This window comes from Argopecten irradians, chromosome 3 (genome assembly GCF_041381155.1).
Source record: "Argopecten irradians isolate NY chromosome 3, Ai_NY, whole genome shotgun sequence".
Taxonomy (NCBI): domain Eukaryota; kingdom Metazoa; phylum Mollusca; class Bivalvia; order Pectinida; family Pectinidae; genus Argopecten; species Argopecten irradians.
This window is the reverse complement of record NC_091136.1, coordinates 26,582,072-26,605,588: the sequence shown is the minus strand read 5'-3', so window position 1 is coordinate 26,605,588 and position 23,517 is coordinate 26,582,072. Positions and strand designations below refer to the sequence as shown.

The window sequence follows — 23,517 nt, the reverse complement described above, 5'->3', positions numbered from 1 at the left end:
TAGTGTGCCAGTACCCCACATAGCTGTTATATATAATGTACAACAGTAGTGTGCCAGTACCCCACATAGCTGTTATGTATAATGTACAACAGTAGTGTGCCAGTACCCTCAAATAGCTGTAATGTATAATGTACAATAGTAGTGTGCCAGTACCCCACATAGCTTTAATGTATAATGTACAACAGTAGTGTCCCAGTACCCCACATAGCTGTAATGTATGATGAACAACAGTAGTGTGCCAGTACCCCACATAGCTGTAATGTATAATGTACAACAGTAGTGTGCCAGTACCCCACATAGCTGTAATGTATGATGAACAACAGTAGTGTGCCAGTACCCCACATAGCTGTAATGTATAATGTACAACAGTAGTGTGCCAGTACCCCACATAGCTGTAATGTATAATGTACAACAGTAGTGGGCCAGTACTCTCAAATAGCTGTTATGTATAATGTACAACAGTAGTGTGCCAGCACCCTCACATAGCTGTTATGTATAATGTACAACAGTAGTGGGCCAGCACCCTCACATAGCTGTTATGTATAATGTACAACAGTAGTGGGCCAGCACCCTCACATAGCTGTAATGTATAATGTACAACAGTAGTGGGCCAGCACCCTCACATAGCTGTTATGTATAATGTACAACAGTAGTGTGCCAGTACCCCACATAGCTGTTATGTATAATGTACAACAGTAGTTGGCCAGCACCCTCACATAGCTGTAATGTATAATGTACAATAGTAGTGGGCCAGCACCCTCACATAGCTGTAATGTGGTGGACGAACATTTCCCAGCATCATGTCTTACCTCATTTTCCTTTAGTGGCCCTGCGTCACATTTCTTTCTGTGCCAGGTGATCATCATTGTTGAGGTCAATGACCTCATCCTTGTTCTGTGACATGATGGAGACACAGCTTACAGCATCTGAAGCAGTAATGATTAATTATGATTACCAGAACTCAGAGTTCTTTACTCCAAGACATTTTTGTAAATAAATGGTCTCTGTTAACTCTGCTCTGTGCTATGAACAGAAATAGTCTTTGCTCTGTTGCATAAACAGCTCTTATGGTCATTTCAGGAAAACAGAAAATCTGTGAATGACAGAAACTATTAGACGTAAATTACTGTAGTTTGTCAAACATCGACAGTACAAAGGTTTCTATCAATCAGAGGCCTGGAAAAGCAGCCAATTTGTGCGATATTTGTCCATGAACATCAACTGTTATCATCATTGATAACCAACAACAACCAGGAAAAAACCAGTATTAATAATGAATTCTTAATAATGAAAATTGTCCAATCAAAGAGGACCATCATCTTTTTGAAATTATGTATTTTTCAAAACATATCCAGAGTGCACAAATTAATGTAATGTATTTTGTTGATCATATAACAGTTTCCACAAAATCCATTCACTTACTCTTCAGTGGTCTTGTTCCAAAGAAAGAATATTGCTATATGTAAAACATGGCAATGATTACATCAGTTTTCATTAGGGACTCCTGATATAGCCATTACTGAATTTTACCAATGAAAATAATGTTGTTTTTTAAATACTAACTAAAAGTGTCGCCAGAATGGACGACTAATACCCCCGCAGCACAAATTTAGTAATAATGCCAATAAAAGGGGGCATTGCAGAACCCTATATAGTTTACTCAACCTTTATGTCGGGTTCTGTGTACCAAATTTTAGCAAAATATGTCAATTAGTTTTGGAGGAGTTTGCCGGACAAATTGTTGTGTCTAAAAACAGACAGACTGACAGACAGACAACCTGATTCCAGTATACCCCCTTGTTGCAGGGGTTATAATAACAGACCTCAAGATGCAGGCAAATGTTGCTTCATAGCAAATTTTATACCAGGTAACAATATATTCATCAGCAAACACTTGACCTTCGAAGACATTTTGAACTAAGTTTACCTTTGTTTTATAATTAAAACACTTCATCAAACTTTAATTCTGACCAAGACTTTGACCTTTTGCCTTCTTACCTTCACCAATAGCCTCATAAGCATGATATTGCAAGTCTTTTGTTTAATTACTGGTAAACCCTTTTTTGGTTTGACTAACTTTGCTCCATATATCATTGTAAATGATATTAATTCATGATTGGAAAATAACTGGGGTCCAATAGGCCTGCATCATTTACCTGCTACCTGGTAATTTCAATCTATGCAAATTGAGTTAGTATATGGTCAAGACATATACAATTTTAGAGGAATCATTTCTAAAATTGGTAGACTTTAAAGTTGTATTTCTTGTAATTTTCACCATCATGAACTCTCATAAAACATACAATGTGTGAATATTGATGCTTCTATATGATGATTCAGATCCATGAAATCACCAATATACTATTGACATAGTGGTATATGTCGCATGAAATATCACATGTTTTTAAAGAACCGCCACAGTCAACGCCATGTTTCAAACTTTCAGGTAATATCGAAAAACCGAGTTGCATCATGTGACCAACATCGGCGATACCCATATAGATTGGAACTTCCAGAGCCGTATCACGTGGTCAATATCAGCAATACCCCCTACAGATCGGATTAGATCAGAACAGTTTAGATACTTCTGAGCTATTTTAAACGTGTACACGTTAAAAATAAATATTTTACTTTAATTTTTTAATAACTTTGTGAATAGGAACTTTTACGAAAGTCGTTATATATCAAAAATTTAAAACTTAGAGAGGTGGAGAAAAATATGTAGAACACTTTGAATACTTTTTCTTTGCCAAAAATACAACATGTCACAGACCATACAACTTGAATTCAAGCTTCCTACAAGTGTCAATGATTGACAAGAATTTAATTAAACACATTTGCATAATTTGACCCACATAGTATATGTCCAATATAAAGTCTCTATAGCTAGGCCTCTTTATTATTGACAAAAAGTTATTGAAATAATGTAGCCTGTTTGACTCTAATGACCTAGAATGGTGGTCAAGAAACCCTTTCATTTCAACAAAACGTTTTAGCCTTTCATTGCAGCATGCCTCAAGCCCAATATCAGCTCCCTTGGCCTCTTCTTGGTTTTGGAGAAAAAATTTGTAAAAGGAAACGTATATTTGAAGTGACTTGTGAGTTATGAGCTATACCCCAGGTTTGTTGTTTCTTCGTTTTGTTCTAATTGGTTTGCCTCATAATATTATGTGTGGACATCGTTGTCTGAAGTAACAGTGTCATATAGTTACATTAAGCTCTTGTTCCTCATCAATATGCATAAACAAATTTTATTTATGGATTAATTTGAATAGATTTTTTGTGTTATGGAGATATAACACAAAAATCTGAGTGTACTCTAAATACACCCAGATTTTTGTGTTATATCTCCATAACATCAAAAAATCTATTAAAATTAATCCTTATAATTCAATTTACTAAAGATAATCACTTCAATATTTAAAATTCATTTTGGGACTCTTTTGTCTATGAAACTATTAAGTCGTCATCTCAGCCAATCAGAAGCGACGTTACAAATTGCGACACCATTTTTCCCTTTATGGGCTGATAAAGTAAATTTTTAAGCCAATGAAAATGCTCGTAACAAGCAAAATTGAATTATATTACAGATTCATTAATTGTAATTATAATCAGTTATATATCTGGAAGACATACTACAATAACTATGAAATGAATATATTAGAGAAATCCATACAAGAGATCAATCATGTTAATTACAGATATTATAAACCAACTGTCTTTCACGGTCACTAAGTTCGCGGTTTCCATTTCAAAACAACTTTGCGGAGATAAATATTCACAGAATTCAAACTTTCATGGAAATTCCTTTCAATATAATTAAGTACATAGCGTAGATATTAATTTGCGGAGATAACTTTTCACTAAACCCTTTCACTCCGATTGCGAAATTCCTGAAAGTAAATTGCAAACAACAGAAAGTTGGTTTACAGTACATTGATAGCTATGTGTACTACTTTGAAGTTTTCGTATGATCAGGAGATAAATACTCCCTCTTAATGGTAAGTTTAGGCATTGGATTTGCTTCAAAAGGTTTCAAGTGAAATTACATGTACATGAAAATATTTGTTTGGTCTATGATGACAGCAGAATACACATACAACAAAATCAATATGTACACATAACGGTCAATTTACAGGCAGCTAATTTAAATATGTGTATTGTTATATCTGATACCTGTGGCATTCTCATTAATAAGTTATAAACATTCATATATTTTTTGTACATATATTTTTTGTACAATCGATAAATTTTGCTGGTACAATGATTTTATTTTATAGATCATATGATAACAAACTGGAGAATGATGTTTGTCTTTCATTTTGAAACTGGAAACAATCTTTTCGGCCATTCAAATCAACACAACCAAAATCAAAAAGGAACATAGGGTCGATATCGCTATCCTGATTTGTTTTGGGAAGTAATTTTCTGAATACAGTTCTTTTGTTGCTTTTCTCAAGATTTTTTGAAGATTTACACCATTCAAAATAATTACTGTGACCATAATAACCGAAGATTGAAGACCATTTCCCTCAAATTCTATTCCGGGATTGTTTCTGGCCAAATCTTCCGCAAAATTGGGTAGGAACTCAGAGCCCCTAAGATTCAAAAACATACTGTAATACAAATTCTACCATTCAAAAACATACTGTTGACATCATAATAACCAAGATGTTGTTTCAAAAACACACTGTGACCAAATAACCAAAGTGTTGTAGAAATTTAAAATTCATGCAAAAAACTTCAAAAAAAAAAAAAAAAAAAAACGATCAAAATGCATATTAATCAAGTAATGTAATATAAAGAAATGAATATAAATTCTCTTTTTCCCCTAAGGTTTTACCATTCAAAAACATACTGTGACATCATAATAACCGAAGATGTTGTACCATTCAAAAACATACTGTGACATCATAATAACCGAAGATGTTGTACCATTCAAAAACACACTGTGACATCATAATAACCAAAGTGTTGTCATGGGTTTTTCATATGAAATTTAAAATGAAATGAAATGCATATAAACTTTATCAAAAAAAAAAAAAAAAAAAAAATGCATATGTGAATCAAGTAATGTATAATATGTAAAGAAATACTTAAACTTGTTAGGCTGAACTTGAACTAAACTAGAAATATGTCTGTTAGACATTAACTGCTCGCTAAATACTTTCTAACCTTAATTTCTGATATGAAATTATCCTCTGCAACAGGTGTACGTAGCACTTTCGCTCATTATCCTTGGGTCTATTGCAAGGAGATGGTTTACGCCCTTGGTGCATTGTAATAAATACTTTTCTTTACTTCATCAGAACTTTAAATGTGAAATTACTTTGAAGTTTGTTACATCAAAGTGTGTTTATCATCATATTGATATTGATAAGATAAACTTGTTCCGTTGTTCAAAATAGTCGTCCGCTAGAACACCGTCCAGTCTCTGTGCACGTGGTGACTTACCTGTATCATGCTTAAGCTTGAAGGCCTTTCTTGGGTACATAAGATCTAGAGCTCAGCCACTCCGACTGATATTTCATTATGTGCTTTTTTAATTCTGTTTCTCTCATGCAAAGCTGTGTAATTTTACAAATATTAATAAGAACTGCAGCAAATGCGGTCTATGGTCACAGGGTTTAGTAAGCGATAGTGCAACATACACCTAGGAACTAGGATAATGTGAAATAAATTAAATATGTGGCCAGTACTAAAAGTTATCCATTTTGTCACTTTCTTTTATTGACTATATAAACCTGAATTGCATTATAGTGTTCCCGAAGTTTAGAATATCGTGACCGATGCAAGAATTTGTATGATACGCTGCTTAAAGTTTAACAAATTATGCGTTTAGCACTGTGAAAGGTCACTGTTGTTAATTTATAGTAGATTATCGCAGACAAGTTTATCTTAATTTATGTTTTTGAAAGTTTGGTGTCACTAAAATCATGGCGAAATCTATTAAAAGCTATAAGACACTCACTTCCAGTATCGCATGCGCAGTTGGAATCTGCACATAGCGGATGAACACAGACTCTACACTCGACAAGGAAAATAATAGTACGAGTACACTCGCACTAAAAAAAACCAAGTTATGATGTTAAGTCCAATCACAAATCAAATGCATTCTACGAAATGCAATGTACAGTCTTAAATTACCTTGTCATCTGTTCTCCAGAATCGATCAACAACAATTTTTTCATCTGAATATGTCAGCAAAACAGTACTCCTATGTGTGTAATGGTGGATCTTAACCCTTTAGATATCATTTCACACCAAAAATAACTTCTGGCTAACTGAAGCAAAATCATGATACATGCAAGTCGTATAATTCTACAATTTAAAAAAAAAAAATTGTCTCCTGACATTAATTATCATACTGGACTATATATATTTATCAACAGTTTAGAATTTTGTGTCATAATCAATGCTAATGATAATAATTAATCTACAAAAAAAAGTTACCTGAATTTATGGTTAAGTGACAACAAGGCTTCACACATCAAGGGAGATAAATCCTGTGAAATGACATTACTTTTGTCAGCACCAGACAGTACAGAACAAACACTGGTAGCTACCACACACATCAATATCTTCAGTGAGCTCAGGTATGTTCTCTCAAGTGCCGTGGCTTATCAAGCTGTAAGGAGATAGGGCGACTCTGCCAATACATATATATATACTTCGGTGAAAATCAATCACAGAAAGCCATACACATATGCAGAATAGGGAATCCGTAAAACTACCAACAGAATGGCTTTTCCTGAGGCAATGAGCAGGATGACGTCATTATGTACCCAAGTGAAGGAATTAAAAAAATCCAGCCAAGAAATTGAATAACATAAGCAGATGTTTAATTATAGTCCGGAACCATACAAGGAGAGAGGTAGAAGATGTGGAACTACCTATTAATTTGATAGGAATGAGGCTCCGTATCATTTGTGTCTCCTCAGACAATTAGGAAAATGTCAGAGTGGACATCATAGAGCTTCGTAGCTCACGTCACCGAGTCGCGCTGTACCTTTATCACGACTAAACGTCATCACACAATCTAATTACTCGTGTTCATTCATCGCACAGCGTCACAATCAAGACACCGAGATTCTTTCCCTGACACACTCAAACGTCATCACAGTCATCGTAACTAACTATTATCGTAAAAATTAAATGTCATAGCGTCAAGGCTGTAATAAAATATATATGTGATGTTTTGTGGTTAAAATAGCCTGCGTAGAAGGTGCTTGTGGTTGAAATGTAAACTGAAGTGCTGTTTAGAGTAACGTTGTCTGCAACATAAGCTATTATGAGCAAGGAGAAAGGCATAACAACACAACAGCTTGGGAAACCTATGTGGTTTTCTACAACAATAGGAGTGGAAGTCTGAAGTATGAACAAAACACCTGGGTTAGGTTATATACACGTCATTGTATGATGGGAGGTATAGGAAGGAGGGGTATAGGGGGGAGGGGAGAAATGGAAGGGAAAGGGAGGAGAGGTATGGGGGGAGAGGTATAGGGGGAGGTATAGGGGAGGTATGGTAGGGAGTTATGGAAGGGAGGGAGAGGGAGGGAGGTAAATGGGGGGAGGTATGGGGGGAGGTATGGGAGGGAGGTATGGGGTAAGAGAGATATGGGAGGGGTATGGGAGGGAGAGGGAGGAAGATAAATGGGGAGAGGTATAGGAGGGTGAGAAAAGGGGAGGGAGGTGAAGGGGAGAGGTATGGGAGGGGGGAGACAGGGGGATGGAGGTGAAAGGGAGAGGTATGGGAGGGGGAGATAGGGGGATGGAGGTAAAGGGGAGAGGTGTGGGAGGGAGAAAAAGGGAGGGAAATGGGGAGAGCTATGGGAGGAGAAAAGGGGAGGAAGTAAAGGGGAGAGGTATGGGAGGGAGAGGTAGAGAGAGGGAGGGAGGTAAATGGGGAGAGATATGGGAGGGGAAGAAAAGGGGTGGAGGTAAAGGGGAGAGATGTGTGAGGGAGAGAAAGGGTGGGTTAATGGGGAAAGCTATGGGAGTAGAAAAGGAGAGGGAGGTAAAGGGGCAGAGCTATGGGAGGGGGGATAAAGGAGGATGGAGGTATATGGGCAGAGCGATGGGAGGGGGAGAAAGGGGGAGGGAGGTAAAGGAGGAGAAATGTGGGAGGAGAAAAAAGGAAGAGGGAGGTAAAGGAGAAGAGCTATGGGAGGGGAGAAAGGGGGAGGCAAATAAAGGGGAAGAGCTGTCGGAGGGGGAGAAAGGGGGAGAAAGGTAAAAGAGGAGAGGTATAGGGGAAGAAAGGGGAGGGAGGTAAAGGGTGAGAAATATTGGAGGGGGAGAAAGGGAAATAATGGTAAAGGAGGAGAACTATGGGAAGGGGAGAAAGGGGAAGGGTGCTAAAGGAGGATAGGTATAGGTGGAGAAAGGTGGAGAGAGGTAAAGGGGGAGAGCTATGGAGAGGAGAAAGGGAGAGGGAGGTAAAGGAGGAGAGCTATGGAGGGGGAGAAAAGGGGAGGGAGGTAAAGGGGGAGAGCTATGGGAGGGGAGAAAGGGGGAGGCAAATAAAGGGGAAGAGCTGTCGGAGGGGGAGAAAGGGGGAGAAAGGTAAAAGAGGAGAGGTATAGGGGAAGAAAGGGGAGGGAGGTAAAGGGTGAGAAATATTGGAGGGGGAGAAAGGGAAATAATGGTAAAGGAGAACTATGGGAAGGGGAGAAAGGGGAAGGGTGCTAAAGGAGGATAGGTATAGGTGGAGAAAGGTGGAGAGAGGTAAAGGGGGAGAGCTATGGAGAGGAGAAAGGGGAGGGAGGTAAAGGAGGAGAGCTATGGAGGGGGAGAAAAGGGGAGGGAGGTAAAGGGGAGAGCTATGGAGGGGGAGAAAGGGGGAGGTAGGGAAAGGAAAGAGCTATGGAGAAGGAGAAAGGAAAGACTATGGAGGGGGAGAAAGGGGAGGGAGGTAAAGGGGGAGAGCTATGGAGGGGGGGAGAAAAGGGAGGGGATGTAAAGGAGGAGAATTATGGGAGGGGGAGAAAAAGGGAAAGGATGGTAAAGGAGGGGAACTATGGGAAGGGGAGAAAGGAGGGGTGTTAAAGGGGATAGGTATAGGGGGAGAATGGGAGTGGGAGGTAAAGGAGGAGAGCTATGGAGGGGGAGAAAAGGGGGGGGGGTAAAGGGGGAGAGCTATGGAGGGGGAGAAAAGGGGGAGGGAGGTAAAAGAAGAGAGTTATGGAAGGGGAGAATAGGGGAGGGAGGTAAAGGGGGAGAGCTATGGAGGGAAAGAAAGGGGGAGGGAGGTAAAGGAGAAGAGCTATGGAGGAGGAGAGAATAGGAGAGGGAGGTAAAGGAGGAGAGCTATGGAGGGGGCGAAAGGGGGAGGGGGGTAAAGGAAAAGAGCTATGGGAGGGGAGAAAGGGGGAAGGAGGTAAAGGAGAAGACGTAGAGGGGAAAAAGGTGGAGGGAGGTAAAGGAGGAGAATTATGGGAAGGTAAATAGGAAGAGAGAGGTAAAGGGGGAGGGAATATGGGAGGGGAAGAAAGGAAGAGGGAGGTAAAGGAGAGGAGAAGTATGGAAGGGGAAAAAGGGGGAGGAAGGTAAAGGAGGAGAGGTGTAGGAGGGGGAGAAAGGGGGAGAAAGGTAAAAGAGAAGAGGTAGAGGGAGAAAAAAGGGGGAGGGAGGTAAAGGAGGAGAGGTGTAGGAGGGAGAGAAAGGGGAAGAGGTAAAGAGAGAGTAAGGGGAAAAGAGAGAGGTAAAGGAGGAGAGAGGGAAGGAAAAGGGGAGGGAGAGGTAATGGGGGGGCAGAGATATGGTAGAAGGGAGAAAGGAAAAGGGAGATAAAGGAGGAAAGCTATGGGAGGGGGAGAAAGGGAGAGGGAGATAAAAGCGGAGAGGTAAAGGGGTGAAAGGGGGAGGGAGATAAAGGGTCAGAGTTATGAAGAAGGAAAAAGGGGGATGGAGGTAATGGGGGAGAGCAATGGAGAGGAGAAAGAGGAAGGGAGGTAAAGGAGGAGAGATATAGGAGGGGGAGAAAGGCAGAGGGAGGTAAAAGAGGAGAGGTATAGGGGGAGAAAGGGGGAGGGAGGTAAAGGGGGGGAAGCTATGGGAGGGGGAAAGGGGCCTCGAGGGAGAAAGGGGAGGGAGGTATGAAGAGGGAGGCAATGGGGGGAGAAAGATGTAGGGTGAGAAAGGGGGAAGGAGGTAAAGGAGGAAGGATGTAAGAGGGGAGGAAGAATTATGGGAGGGTAAAAATAGGGAGAGAGAGGTAAAGGGGAGGGGAATATGGGAGGGGAAGAAAGGAGAAAGAGGGAGGTAAAGGAGAGGAGGGAGGAGAAAAGGGGGAGGAAGGTAAAAAAAGAGGGGGAGAGGAGGTAAAGGAAAAGGGGGGAGGGAGGTAAAGGAGGAGAGGAGGTGTAGAAGTAGGGGGAGAAAGGGGAAGAAGGAGGTAAAAGAGGAGAGGGATAAAGGGGTAGAGAAAGGGGGAGGGAGGTAATGGGGCAAGAGATATGGTAGGAGGAGAGGGAGAGGAAAAGGGAGATAAAGGAGGAAAGCTATGGGAGGAGGAAAAGGGAGAGGGAGGTAAAAGCGGAGAGGTAAAGGGGTGAAAGGGGAGGGAGATAAAGGGTCAGAGCTATGAAGAAGGAAAAAGGGGGAGGGAGGTAAAGGGGGAGAGCTATGGAGAGGAGAAAGAGGGAGTGAGGTAAAGGAGGAGAGATATAGGAGGGGGAGAAAAGGCAGAGGGAGGTAAAAGAGGAGAGGTATAGGGGGAGAAAGGGGGAGGGAGGGTAAAGGGGGAAAGCTATGGGAGGGGAGAAAGGGGGCCTCGAGTGGAGAAAGGGGAGGGAGGTAAAAGAGAGAGGAGAGCATAGGGGGAAGAAAGAGGGATGGGGAGGTAAAGGGGGAAGCTATGGGAGGGAGAAAGGGGGCCTCGAGTGGAGAAAGGGGAGGGAGGTAAAAGAGGAGAGGCATAGGGGGGAGAAAGAGGGAGGGAGGTAAAGGAGGAGAGCTATGGGAGGGGAGAAAAGGGGAGTAAGGTAAAGGGGGAGAGCTATGGGAAGGGAGAAAGGGGGCCTTGCAGTGGAGATTTGAGGGAGGGAGGTAAAGGAGGAGAACTATGGGAGTGGGGGAGAGATATGGGGAAGAAGGTTAAGGGGAGAGATATGGAGGGGAGAAAGGAGGAAGGGGGTAAAGGAGAAGAGAGGTATGGGGGGAGAAACGGGAGAGAGGCAAAGGGGAAGAGATATGGGGGGGGGGGGGGGGGGGGGGAGGGGGAGGCAAAGGGGAAGAGATATGGTAGGGGGGGAGAAGGGGAAAGGAGGTAAAGGAGGAAAGCTATGGGAGGGGGGAGAAAAGGAAAGGGAGATAAAGGAGGAAAGCTATGGGAGGGGGAGAAAGGGGAAGGAAGGTAAAAGTAGAAGAGCTATGGGTGGGAAGAAAGCTGGTCATTTTTAGTATAAGTATACATTCAAAATAGTAGGGTTCCATTTGAACAAATTGAATCTGAATTTTTATCAGTACCTAAATACATTTTTTGACTTAACTTTTTACAGAAAAAAAATCCTAAAATTTCATCATTTTTATTGTTTTGAGTAAAGAAATAAGTGATTGCGGAATTTCCACGAAAACCTCTTTATCAATTACACTTCAATAGAAGTTGTTAATTTCAAATATATTTGACCTCTATGACTTTTAATGAATGTCAAAGTTATTCCTCTAAACAAACATGGTTGCCTTTAATGGTTCAGTGCCTAAGAGTTGTTGATGAGAAGTTGATTTTAGTCTACTTGACCATTGATAAAGGTGAAGTTCACTCATTTAAACAAACTTTGTAGTTCTTCATCTCAATGTAAGGATCGATGCTATAGGCCTAACATCAGGTATTAACCAGTCATCAATAGGATTTTAGACTATTTGACCCCTGTAACAGTGAGCTGTAGTCAAGTTCTTTGGGCCTTTCAGAAAAGTTTGTTCATAACAAAACAGAGGTCAGGAGACATTCAGAGATCAGGAGACGCACACAGAGGACAGAGGTCAGGGGGCACCCAGAAGACACCCTGGAGACACCCAGGAGACATCCAGAGGTCAGGAGACATCAAGGAGACACCCAGAGATCAGGAGACACACACAAAGGTCAGGAGACATTCATAGATCTGGAAACACCTGGGAGATACCTAGAGATCTGGAGACACCCAGGAGACATGGTCCAGAGGTCAGGAGACACCCAGAGGTCAAGAGAGTACAAACAGTATAACCAGTTACTTTCGCGAGGATAAAACTTATGCTATTTTGTGTGTCATCATCATGGTTGGGAATTTTTTATCCATGAAACATCAAGAATTGGTTAAAGCGAAATCAAGAAATTTTGTTTGCCATTTTCTAGTTTTACATCAAAATGACAAAAAATTATGTCATCGACTAACCATGAATATTTGTATTCACACATATAGATTTCATGTTATATATTACTTTCAGGACCTAAACCTGTAACCTTTTCTTTCTTTGATTTTCTACATTTACAGATTGCCTTTTTCATTTGGGAAAATGTTCACAAGCAAAATTTCTCTGGAGGGAGATGCCTTTATTTGGCCCAATATGCAACTGAAATAGTCACCAATACATGCATATATCCCACATGGCAGAAAATGAGTTTACTATATTCCCCATCCCACAGGACTGAAAATGAGTTTACCATGTCTTATCATGAAAAATTATATATATAAAATAAAAGAAAAGAACTGAATAGGAACTTTAAATGTGATGCATTACAATTTTAAAAACAAGAGGCCCATGGGCCTTAACAGTCATCTGACTCATGGCACAAAACAACAAAGTCACAGTATAAAGTAGTGGTTAACAATTAATATTTATAAACAATACAAGGAACTCCTTAGTTGAATATGTAAATTTCTGAAATAGGTAAATGTCATTTGTTGAACAAACTTGGTAGCCCATCATCCATATATGGTTGTAACCCATTCAAGGATTAATATAAGGAGTCAGATTTTACAGCCAAATTTCAGCAAAGCTCCCATTTTGGACCTCCGCCGTACTATCCCCATGGGTCTTAGCTCGGTCCTTTATAGAATATGATTGTCCTCACCTAAAGTTCCCCCTTCTGAATCAATTAAAACCCCTATAGACCAATTTTCATTGAGATATCGGGCCTGAACACAGCAAGTGGGCCAGCGTCCATCTTGGAATACCAAAATATTTACGAAAATGTTTGCATGTTGTTCGGTATCAATTAAAACCCCGGCGCACGGTTTTCATTGAGATCGGAGACTGAAACCTTAAAACAGGAAGTGGGCCAGCGGCCATCTTGGAATACCAAAATCTTTACGAAAATGTTTGAATGTTGTTCGGCATCAATTAAAACCCCTATAGACCAATTTTCATTGAGATCGGAGACCGAAACCTGAAAACAGGAAGTGGGCCAGCTAAAATTAAGAAAATTTGCCCTTTTGGGGCCCCACCCCTCAGCCCCTAGGGGTCAGACCAGGCTCATTTATATAAAATATGATTGTCCTTCCCCAATGATGTTTAACACCAAATATAGATGAAATCCATCCAAGGATGAAGGAGGAGTAGGATTTTAAAGCTAAAATTAAGAAAATTTGCCCTTTTGGGGCCCACCCCTCAGCCCCTAGGGGTCGGACCAGGCTCATTGATACAAAATATGATTGTCCTTCCCGAATGATGTTTCACACCAAATATGGATGGAATCCATCCAAGGATAAAGGAGGAGTAGGATTTTAAAGCTTAAATTAAGAAACTTGCCCTTTTGGGGCCCCACCCCTCAGCCCCTAGGGGTCGGACCAGGCTCATTTATATAAAATATGATTGTCCTTCCCCAATGATGTTTAACACCAAATATAGATGAAATCCATCCAAGGATGAAGGAGTAGTAGGATTTTAAATCTAAAATTAAGAAAATTTGCCCTTTTGGGGCCCCGCCCCTCTGACCTTGGAGTCGGACTAGACTCATTTTTATAAAAGATAGTTGCCCTTCCCCCAATGATATTTCACACCAAATATAGATGAAATCAACCCAAGGATGAAGGAGGAGTAGGATTTTAAAGAGTAAAATAAGAAAATTTGTCTTTTTGGGGCCCTGCCCCCTCAGCCCCCTAGAGGGTCGGACCAAGCTCATTTATATAAAATATGATTGTCCTTCCCTAATGATGTTTCAAACCAAATATGGATGAAATCCATCAAAGGATGAAGGAGGAGTGGGCTTTTGTATAAATAGTCTTACGCATGGCGCACGGTGCACGATGACGGACAAAAACACAATGACAATAGGCAGTTAAAATAATAAATACTGGTACAAAACTGGAATGTCTTTAATAGATTAATGCCCCTGCCTCCATCTGTCATAGAGCGATGTGTCCTGACATGGCAAGACACTAGATATGTGGTTCAACAACTCAAAAGGATGGTTTTTATCCGAACAAGTGCACAAAAAATAGTTATGTCATGACGGAGAGCAGTGTTTTTACTCCAGACAGGATGTCATAAAGGGGCTTAACTCTGAAGAAAAATAACAAATTGATTGATGTGTAATGTCTACCTAATCCAAGCTTGTAATCATTTGTAAATGTAAAACAGGTCCGGAGACAGGTAATAGTAGGACACATCATCTGATGGATATTAGACACAAAAACCTTGCTTGTAATCATTTGTAAATGTAAAACAGGTCCGAGACAGGTAATAGTAGGACACATCATCTGATGGATATTAGACACAAAAACCTTGCTTGTAATCATTTGTAAATGTAAAACAGGTCCGGAGACAGGTAATAGCAGGACACATCATCTGATGGATATTAGACACAAAAACAGCTTGACAGAATAGGACGCCACATCATCTGATGGATTATAGACACACAAACAGCTGGACAGAATAAGACGCCACATCATCTGATGGATTATAGACACACAAACAGCTGGACAGAATAGGACGCCACATCATCTGATGGATTATAGACACACAAACAGCTGGACAGAATAGGACGCCACATCATCTGATGGATTATAGACGCACAAACAGCTGGACAGAATAGGACGCCACATCATCATCTGATGGATTATAGACACACAAACAGCTGGACAGAATAGGACGCCACATCATCTGATGGATTATAGACACACAAACAGCTGGACAGAATAGGACGCCACATCATCTGATGGATTATAGACACACAAACAGCTGGACAGAATAGGACGCCACATCATCTGATGGACTATAGACGCACAAACAGCTGGACAGAATAAGATACCACATCATCTGATGGATTATAGACACACAAACAGCTGGACAGAAAAGGACACCACAAACAGTAATCATAAATCACTGATGACCATGATTAAGACACAGACCAAATGTGTACCGGTATCTAAATTTCTATCATTCATAGAGGTGAATTTACAAAGTATTTTTAAAATATCAAACCCATATAAAAGTCTGTTCCCCTCCATAATCTATAGTTACAGAATCCATCTTTGCTTAAAACTAATTAGTAAATCAAAACTAACAACACGCAGAAGAAGAGGCCCAAAGGGTTGAACTGTCATCTGATAGTTTAATAACCTAGGCAAAAGTTAAACATGGTTTCCACGATGGTGATGTTGACACCCATTTATTATTTTGAAAATTTGAAATACCGTATTTTCCCTAATGAGGGCACTGGGTGCGGGTAAATATCTGAGGGGGGTGCCGATATTTGAGACAATTTTTTAGTTTTTTTTTCTGAAACAGACTATAGTCATCTTGCTTTTAGTTTCGTATTTTTCTGAAACTTACTATAACCAACTTACGTTTTGAAGTCAAGAAAGTATTGAAATTACATAATAATGAAGAAATGTATGCAACAGAAGTATGAAACATTGGTTAAATATGTCTGTTTCACAGAATTTTTGCATTTCATGCTAGCCTGTTTGTTTACCATGCGTACACAAAATGGCGGATTATGCTTTCGATCGCTACTTTCATTTTGTGGCAGATGGGAAATACCGACAAGAGCACACAATAAAATGCTTAGAAATGATAATATTCCTGTTATTTAGGAACCTTTATCATAGATTTACTGTAAGTATTCATAAAACCTGTATAGACATCGCTAAAATGTTGTTGCCAGTTAGTCATCATCCATACACATATTTTTATTTTGAACATGGCGTTCTTGCTGTTTCTATGTGTAAATACTTGGCAAAGATGTCCTAAGTTGTCCAATGCAATAAATTTAGTGTTTATACAAGCTGATTGGATATCTGTTAAGATGTGAAACTGTATTTCATTGGCTTCTGCAAAGACAAATCGTCACAATCTGGCACAAAAATTGTATGAAATTAGTTGATTTTTTTCAGCAAAAAACGTGGGGGTGCCCTTATTAGGGGAAGGCGCTCTTAATAGGGAAAATATGGTAGGCCTGGTACTGGACAGTTGTGCAATGATGATATAAAATGTCTGTCCATTGCTGCCATGGAAACACTTTTTCAAGGCCAGAAATACAATGGGCAAAACAATTAAGTCATATAACCTACCTTCTTAAATAATAAGTTATTTTCTAAGCATTCCACTTGTTCAATGTATTGGCCCAGCCATGGTGGCTAATTGGCATATCAAACATACCGGTATTTCATGAGTTTTGTGTTGAAATCTTTGTGGTTTAAGTGGGCATACATAACTAACAGAGATGGCATGTTCCAGTTGATTCACGGTCATGATCATAATGGCTTCCATGCTTGATGATGCAAACATGTATACAGTGTTCCATCACATATCAATGTCAAAGAACAGTGGAAATTTAATGACTAAACTGTATGAGGATCTATTTGTGTATTTTCATTAATGTTGACTTGACCTGAAGCCTGTATCACATCCGCCTCAGGGGTATAATGTATTTCTTGGGGAGATCCAGTTTGTAACCTAAATGACCTTTTAGATACACAAATCAAATACCAGCTTTGTAAGCCCAAGGCTTGTTGGTATTTTAATGAGTGTGGTAATGGTGAGAGAGAGGGGCAGAATGAAATGGAGCCTAGCCACAATGTACCATTAGAACAACAACACATGCTCTCAACTTTAAATCATTCCGAGTTTTTAGAAATCCTCATCAATTATTTTCGGATTTATCTTATATTTAGCACAGACATCGCTCCCTGATCCAGGAATTCATCATCTGAAAGGCCATGTAGATGTGTCTTATCCTTACCGTTAAGATTAATAGTGGAGTACTTCAATTTATATATAGCTCCATTGAAACACCAACTAATGATGAAAACAAACACAATTTAGCAGACTACTTTAGAGGTCATGGCAGCCATCTTGGATTTTTTAGAAAAATTTAAAACCCCTATTGTACACCTACATACTATCAGCATTTACCACATGCATTTTCAAAACAATGAGCTAATTGGTTTTGGAGGAAAATTTCCGTTAACCAATTAATGGACAGACAGCTGGACTGACAAACAGACAGTGATTACTATAGGGCTCCAATATCTCTAATAAATTGAAACAATAAAATGGAAAATTTACAACAACAGCACATTCATAAATTTACCACGAAGATGTCTGCAAAAATACAACATATGAAATTTTCAATAAATCTATAGTATTATTTTATGTACAAAGGAGAGCTAACAAACATCTTCCAGTTGTTCTCTGTCATTAAAGACTGCTGTAAAAATACCTCGTAGCATTTAATATCTATTTATAACCCCGTGGCAGAATGCACTGTCATGTGTATTGATTTCACATGTTGACAACTTTGTATCCAATCCAAAAAAGTTATGTCAAGTCCTCGCACCAAGTTTTGTTATATCATGGAATTCAATACAGAAATTGATCCTAAACGCCAAGATTTGATTTTTTTGAGCATAGGTTCCTGCCTTCACATCTGAAAATGTTATATTAATTCTAATGGAATCTTCTATCTAATGGATTCTGGAATTCTAGCAGAAATTAACAACATAAAACATGAAGCTACACTTCCAGTCAAAAACATGTTCAGCAAGACTTAAGTTCAATCATTTCAGACACTGTTTTATAAAATTAACTCGAGAAGATGTTCATTTCATTGGAATTGAAGCCTGCGACTGCTACTATCTTATAAGAATAATACCAAACTACATATCGCCTAAGCTGTTCAAGGTCAACCAAGGGCATTGGCTGCTAGGCTTCAACATAAGTCTCCCAATTAATTACATGAAAGCACAATCCTAATATTATATACTCCAAGATTCATGCAGCTGTAGGTGAAAATTGAGACATCAAATAACATATGATCAATAATTCCATAGGAACTAGAGCATCAGAGACACCATAATCTTCAAAAAGCCTAATGCACTGGCAGTCAACTAAATCAGTATTTATTCTACAGTAAGGCCACCCATCATTTCTACCTAAACCGTGTAGCCGTTAGTGATCACGGCTACAGCCACGACCAGAACAATGACATCTTCTATAATGTGATCGCTGCAGTATATATATATAGTCGTGATGACAGAATAAACCTACATCTGGTAATTGTAAGGGTTGTTTGTCGATTATTTCTCTCTCTCATTTTTTGTGTTCCATTGATCATTTAAGGACATGCAATGTCTTAATGACGGACCAGATTTCTCTGGTAAACAAGAGGCTCATGGGCCTTAACGGTCATCTGACTCATGGCACAAAACAACAAAGTCACAGTATAAAGTATTGGTTACCGATTAATAGAGACAATACAAGGAACTCCTTAGTTGAATATGTCAGTTTCTGAAATAGGTAAATGTCATTTGTTGAACAAACTTTGTAGCCCTTCATCCAAATATGGTCGAAACCCATTCAAGGATTACTATAAGGAGGAGTCAGATTTTAAAGCCAAATTTCAGCAAAGCTCCCATTTTGCACCTCGGTCATACTATCCCCATGGGTCTCACCTCGGTCCTTTATAAAATATGATTGTCCTTACAAAAAAGTTCCCCCTTCCGAATCAATTAAAACCACTATAGACCAATTTTCATTGAGATCGGAGACTGAAACCTTAAAACAGGAAGTGGGCCAGTGGCCATCTTGGAATACCAAAATCTTTACGAAAATGTTTGCATGTTGTTTGGCATCAATTTATACTCCTATAGACCAATTTTCATTGAGATCGGAGACTGAAACCTTAAAACAGGAAGTGGGCCAGCGGCCATCTACGAATACAGAAATCTTTACGAAAATGTTTACATGTTGTTTGGCATCAATTAAAACCCCTACAGACCTATTTTCATTGAGATCAGAGACTGAAACCTTAAAACAGGAAGTGGGCCAGCAGCCATCTTGGAATACCGAAATCTTTACGAAAATGTTTGCATGTTGTTCGGCATCAATTAAAACCCCTAAAGACCAATTTTCATTGAGATCGGAGACTGAAACCTTAAAACAGAAAGTGGGCCAGCGGCCATCTTGAAATACCAAAATCTTTACGAAAATGTTTACATGTTGTTCGGCATCAATTAAAACCCCTAAAGACCAATTTTCATTGAGATCGGAGACTGAAACCTTAAAACAGGAAGTGGGCCAGCGGCCATCTACGAATACAGAAATCTTTACGAAAATGTTTACATGTTGTTTGGCATCAATTAAAACCCCTACAGACCTATTTTCATTGAGATTGGAGACTGAAACCTTAAAACAGGAAGCGGGCCAGCAGCCATCTTGGAATACCGAAATCTTTACGAAAATGTTTGCATGTTGTGTCGGCATAAATTAAAACCCCAAAGACCAATTTTCATTGAGATCGGAGACTGAAACCTTAAAACAGCAAGTGGGCCAGCGGCCATCTTGAAATACCAAATCTTTACGAAAATGTTTGCATGTTGTTCGGCATCAATTAAAACCCCTAAAGACCAATTTTCATTGAGATCGGAGACTGAAACCTTAAAAACAGGAAGTGGGCCAGCGGCCATCTACGAATACAGAAATCTTTACGAAAATGTTTACATGTTGTTTGGCATCAATTAAAACCCCTACAGACCTATTTTCATTGAGATCGGAGACTGAAACCTTAAAACAGGAAGTGGGCAGCAGCCATCTTGGAATACCGAAATCTTTACGAAAAATGTTTGCATGTTGTTTGGCATCAATTTATACTCCTATAGACCAATTTTCATTGAGATCGGAGACTGAAACCTTAAAACAGGAAGTGGGCCAGCGGCCATCTACGAATACAGAAATCTTTACGAAAATAATTAATGTTGTTTGGCAAATTAAAACCCCTACAGACCATTTTCATTGAGATCGGAGACTGAAACCTTAAAACAGGAAGTGGGCCAGCAGCCCATCTTGGAATACCAAAATCTTTACGAAAATGTTTGCATGTTGTTTGGCATCAATTTATAACCCCTACAGACCAATTTTCATTGAGATCGGAGACTGAAACCTTAAAACAGAAACGGCCATTTGAAATACCAAAATCTTTACGAAAATGTTTGCATGTTGTTCGGCCATTAAAACCCCTAAAGACCACATTGAGATCGGAGACTGAAACCTTAAAACAGGAAGTGGGCCAGCGGCCATCTACGAATACAGAAATCTTTATGAAAATGTTTACATGTTGTTTGGCATCAATTAAAACCCCTACAGACCTATTTTCATTGAGATCGGAGACTGAAACCTTAAAACAGGAAGTGGGCCAGCAGCCATCTTGGAATACCGAAATCTTTACGAAAATGTTTGCATGTTGTTCGGCATCAATTAAAACCCCTAAAGACCAATTTTCATTGAGATCGGAGACTGAAACCTTAAAACAGAAAGTGGGCCAGCGGCCATCTTGAAATACCAAAATCTTTACAAAATGTTTGCATGTTGTTCGGCATCAATTAAAACCCCTAAAGACCAATTTTCATTGAGATCGGAGACTGAAACCTTAAAACAGGAAGTGGGCCAGCGGCCATCTTGGAATACCAAAATCTTTAAGAAAATGTTTGCATGTTGTTCGGCATTAATTAAAACCCCTATAGACCAATTTTCATTGAGATCCAAGACTGAAACCTTAAAACAGGAAGTGGGCCAGCAGCCAAATTTGCTCTTGGAATCCAACCCTCAGTTACGAAAATGTTTGTTCACTCATTTATATAAAATATAATTGGGTTTCCCCAATGATGTTTCACACCAAATATAGATAAAATTCATCCAAGGATCGAGGAGGAGTAGGATTTTTAAAGCTAAAATTAAGAAAATTTCCCCATTTGGGCCCCAACCCCTCAGCCCCTAGGGGTCGGACCAGGCTCATTTATAATATGATTGTCCTTCCCCAATGATGTTTCACACCAAATATGGATGAAATCCATCCAAGGATGAAGGAGGAGAAGGATTTTAAAGCTAAAATTAAGAAAATTTCCCCATTTGGAGCCCCACCCCTCAGCCCCTAGGGGTCGGACCAGGCTCATTTATATAAAATATGATTGTCCGTCCCCAATGATGTTTCACACCAAATATGGATAAAATTCATCCAAGGATCGAGGAGGAGTAGGATTTTAAAGCTAAAATTAAGAAAATTTGCCCATTTGGGGCCCCACCCCTCGGCCGCTAGTGATTGGACCACGCTCATTTACATAAAATATGATTATCCTTCCCCAATAATGTTTTACACCAAATATAGATGAAATCCATCCAAGGCTGAAGGAGGAGTAGGATTTTAAAGCTAAAATTAAGAAAATTTGCCCTTTGGGGGCCCCACCCCTCAATCCCTAGGGGTCGGACCAAGCTCATTTATATAAAATATGATTGTCCGTCCCCAATGATGTTTCACACCAAATATGGATGAAATCAATCCAAGGATGAAGGAGGAGTAGGATTTTAAAGCTTAAAATAAGAAAATTCGCCCTTTTGGGGCCCCACCCCTCAGCCCCTAGGGGTCGGAACAAGCTCATTTATATCAAATATGATTGCCCTTCCCTAATAATGTTTCACACCAAATATGGATGACATCCGCTGAGCGGTTAAGGAGGAGAAGCGTTTTAAAGGAAAAAGTTTACGCACGACGGACGGCGCACGGCGGACGACGACGGACAAATCACGATGACTATAGGTCATCCTGACCCTTCCGGTCAGATGACCTAAAAAACAATAACCTATAGTCAGTACTAGATAACTACTCATACAGGGGTCTCAAAACCTTCAAAGGGAGAGATGTGGTCAAGATGCAAATTACATGACAGTAACTTAAATTAATAGTCTGCCGGTTGAGTTTTTGGGATACAGGCACACTAACCACTCAGCCACTAAAGCTATGTGGTGGAGGGTTTTTGGGATACAGACACATTAACCATTCAGCCACTAAAGCTAAGTGGTGGAGAGTTTTTGGGATACAGACACAGTAACCACTCAGCCACTAAAGCTAAGTGGTGGAGGGTTTTTGGGATACAGACACACTAACCACTCAGCCACTAAAGCTAAGTGGTGGAGAGTTTTTGGGATACAGAAACACTAACCACTCAGCCACTAAAGCTAAGTGGTGGAGAGTTTTGGGGATACAGACACTTACCACTCAGTCACTAAAGCTAAGTGGTGGAGGGGTTTTGGGATACAGTCACACTAACCACTCAGCCACTAAAGCTAAGTGGTGGAGAGTTTTTGGGATACAGACACACTAACCACTCAGCCACTAAAGCTAAGTGGTGGAGAGTTTTTGGGATACAGACACACTAACCACTCAGCCACTAAAGCTAAGTGGTGGAGAGTTTTTGGGATACAGACACTTACCACTCAGTCACTAAAGCTAAGTGGTGGAGGGGTTTTGGGATACAGACACACTAACCACTCAGCCACTAAAGCTAAGTGGTGGAGGGTTTTTAGAATACAACAAGGACATGGTCATTCAGATCCCCCGCCAATGGAGATATCAAAGCTGAAGTAAGTTTGATTGTGGAGACTTATGTGTATGAAAAAAAACAGGAAAAAGGAAGTTGAGCTAAAGAAAGATGGAGTATAATTCAAGTAGAGCGGGGCTGCAATTGTTGAATCAGGTATACAGCCTTGACATTTATATTAGACTATATACACAAAAATGGGTGGAAGTTTGCAAAGTAAACATTTACCATTTACCATGATATTTTCAGCAATGTTTCCATGGTAACGGTAAGGAAAAAGTGCAAAAAAATGAAAACCTAAAAATAGCAAAGGCACTACTAGACCATAAGACTAATGTGCCTATGGAGTTCCGTGCATATATCTCAACCGGTTTTCAGTTATGCTGCGGAAACGAACCTGGTACAAAAATATGATATTTTCAGCAATGTTTCTATGGTTACAGAAAAAAAACACAAAAGTGAAAACCTAAAAATAGCAAAAGGCACTACTAGACCATAAGAACAATGTGTCTATGAAGTTTCATGGAAACATCTCTGCTGGTTTTAGAGTTGTGCTCCGGAAACGATTCTTACACAAAAATCTGCCATTTTCAGCAATGTTTCCATGGTTACAGAAAAAAGTACAAAAAGTGAAAACCTTAAAATAGCAAATGGCACTACTAGACCATAAGACCAATGTGTCTATGAAGTTTCGTGGAAATATCTCTTCTGGTTTTAGAGTTAT

At 39.7% G+C, this 23,517-nt stretch overlaps 2 protein-coding genes across 2 annotated transcripts in view; one reads left to right on the top strand and one right to left on the bottom strand.

Annotated features, from left to right (window-relative positions):
• Positions 1-23,517, bottom strand: part of LOC138318017 (protein dispatched homolog 1-like) — a 50,365-nt gene that overhangs the window by 14,671 nt on the left and 12,177 nt on the right. Inside the window, exon 3 of the mRNA XM_069260040.1 lies at positions 810-926. Coding sequence (XP_069116141.1) covers positions 810-814 — 5 coding nt within the window. The 5' untranslated portion in view covers positions 815-926. The remainder of the gene's footprint in view (positions 1-809; positions 927-23,517) is intronic.
• Positions 7,730-8,236, top strand: LOC138319597 (ATP-dependent RNA helicase vasa-like). The gene has a single exon (XM_069262745.1). It carries the CDS (start codon positions 7,730-7,732, stop codon positions 8,234-8,236), a length of 507 nt encoding a protein of 168 aa, XP_069118846.1.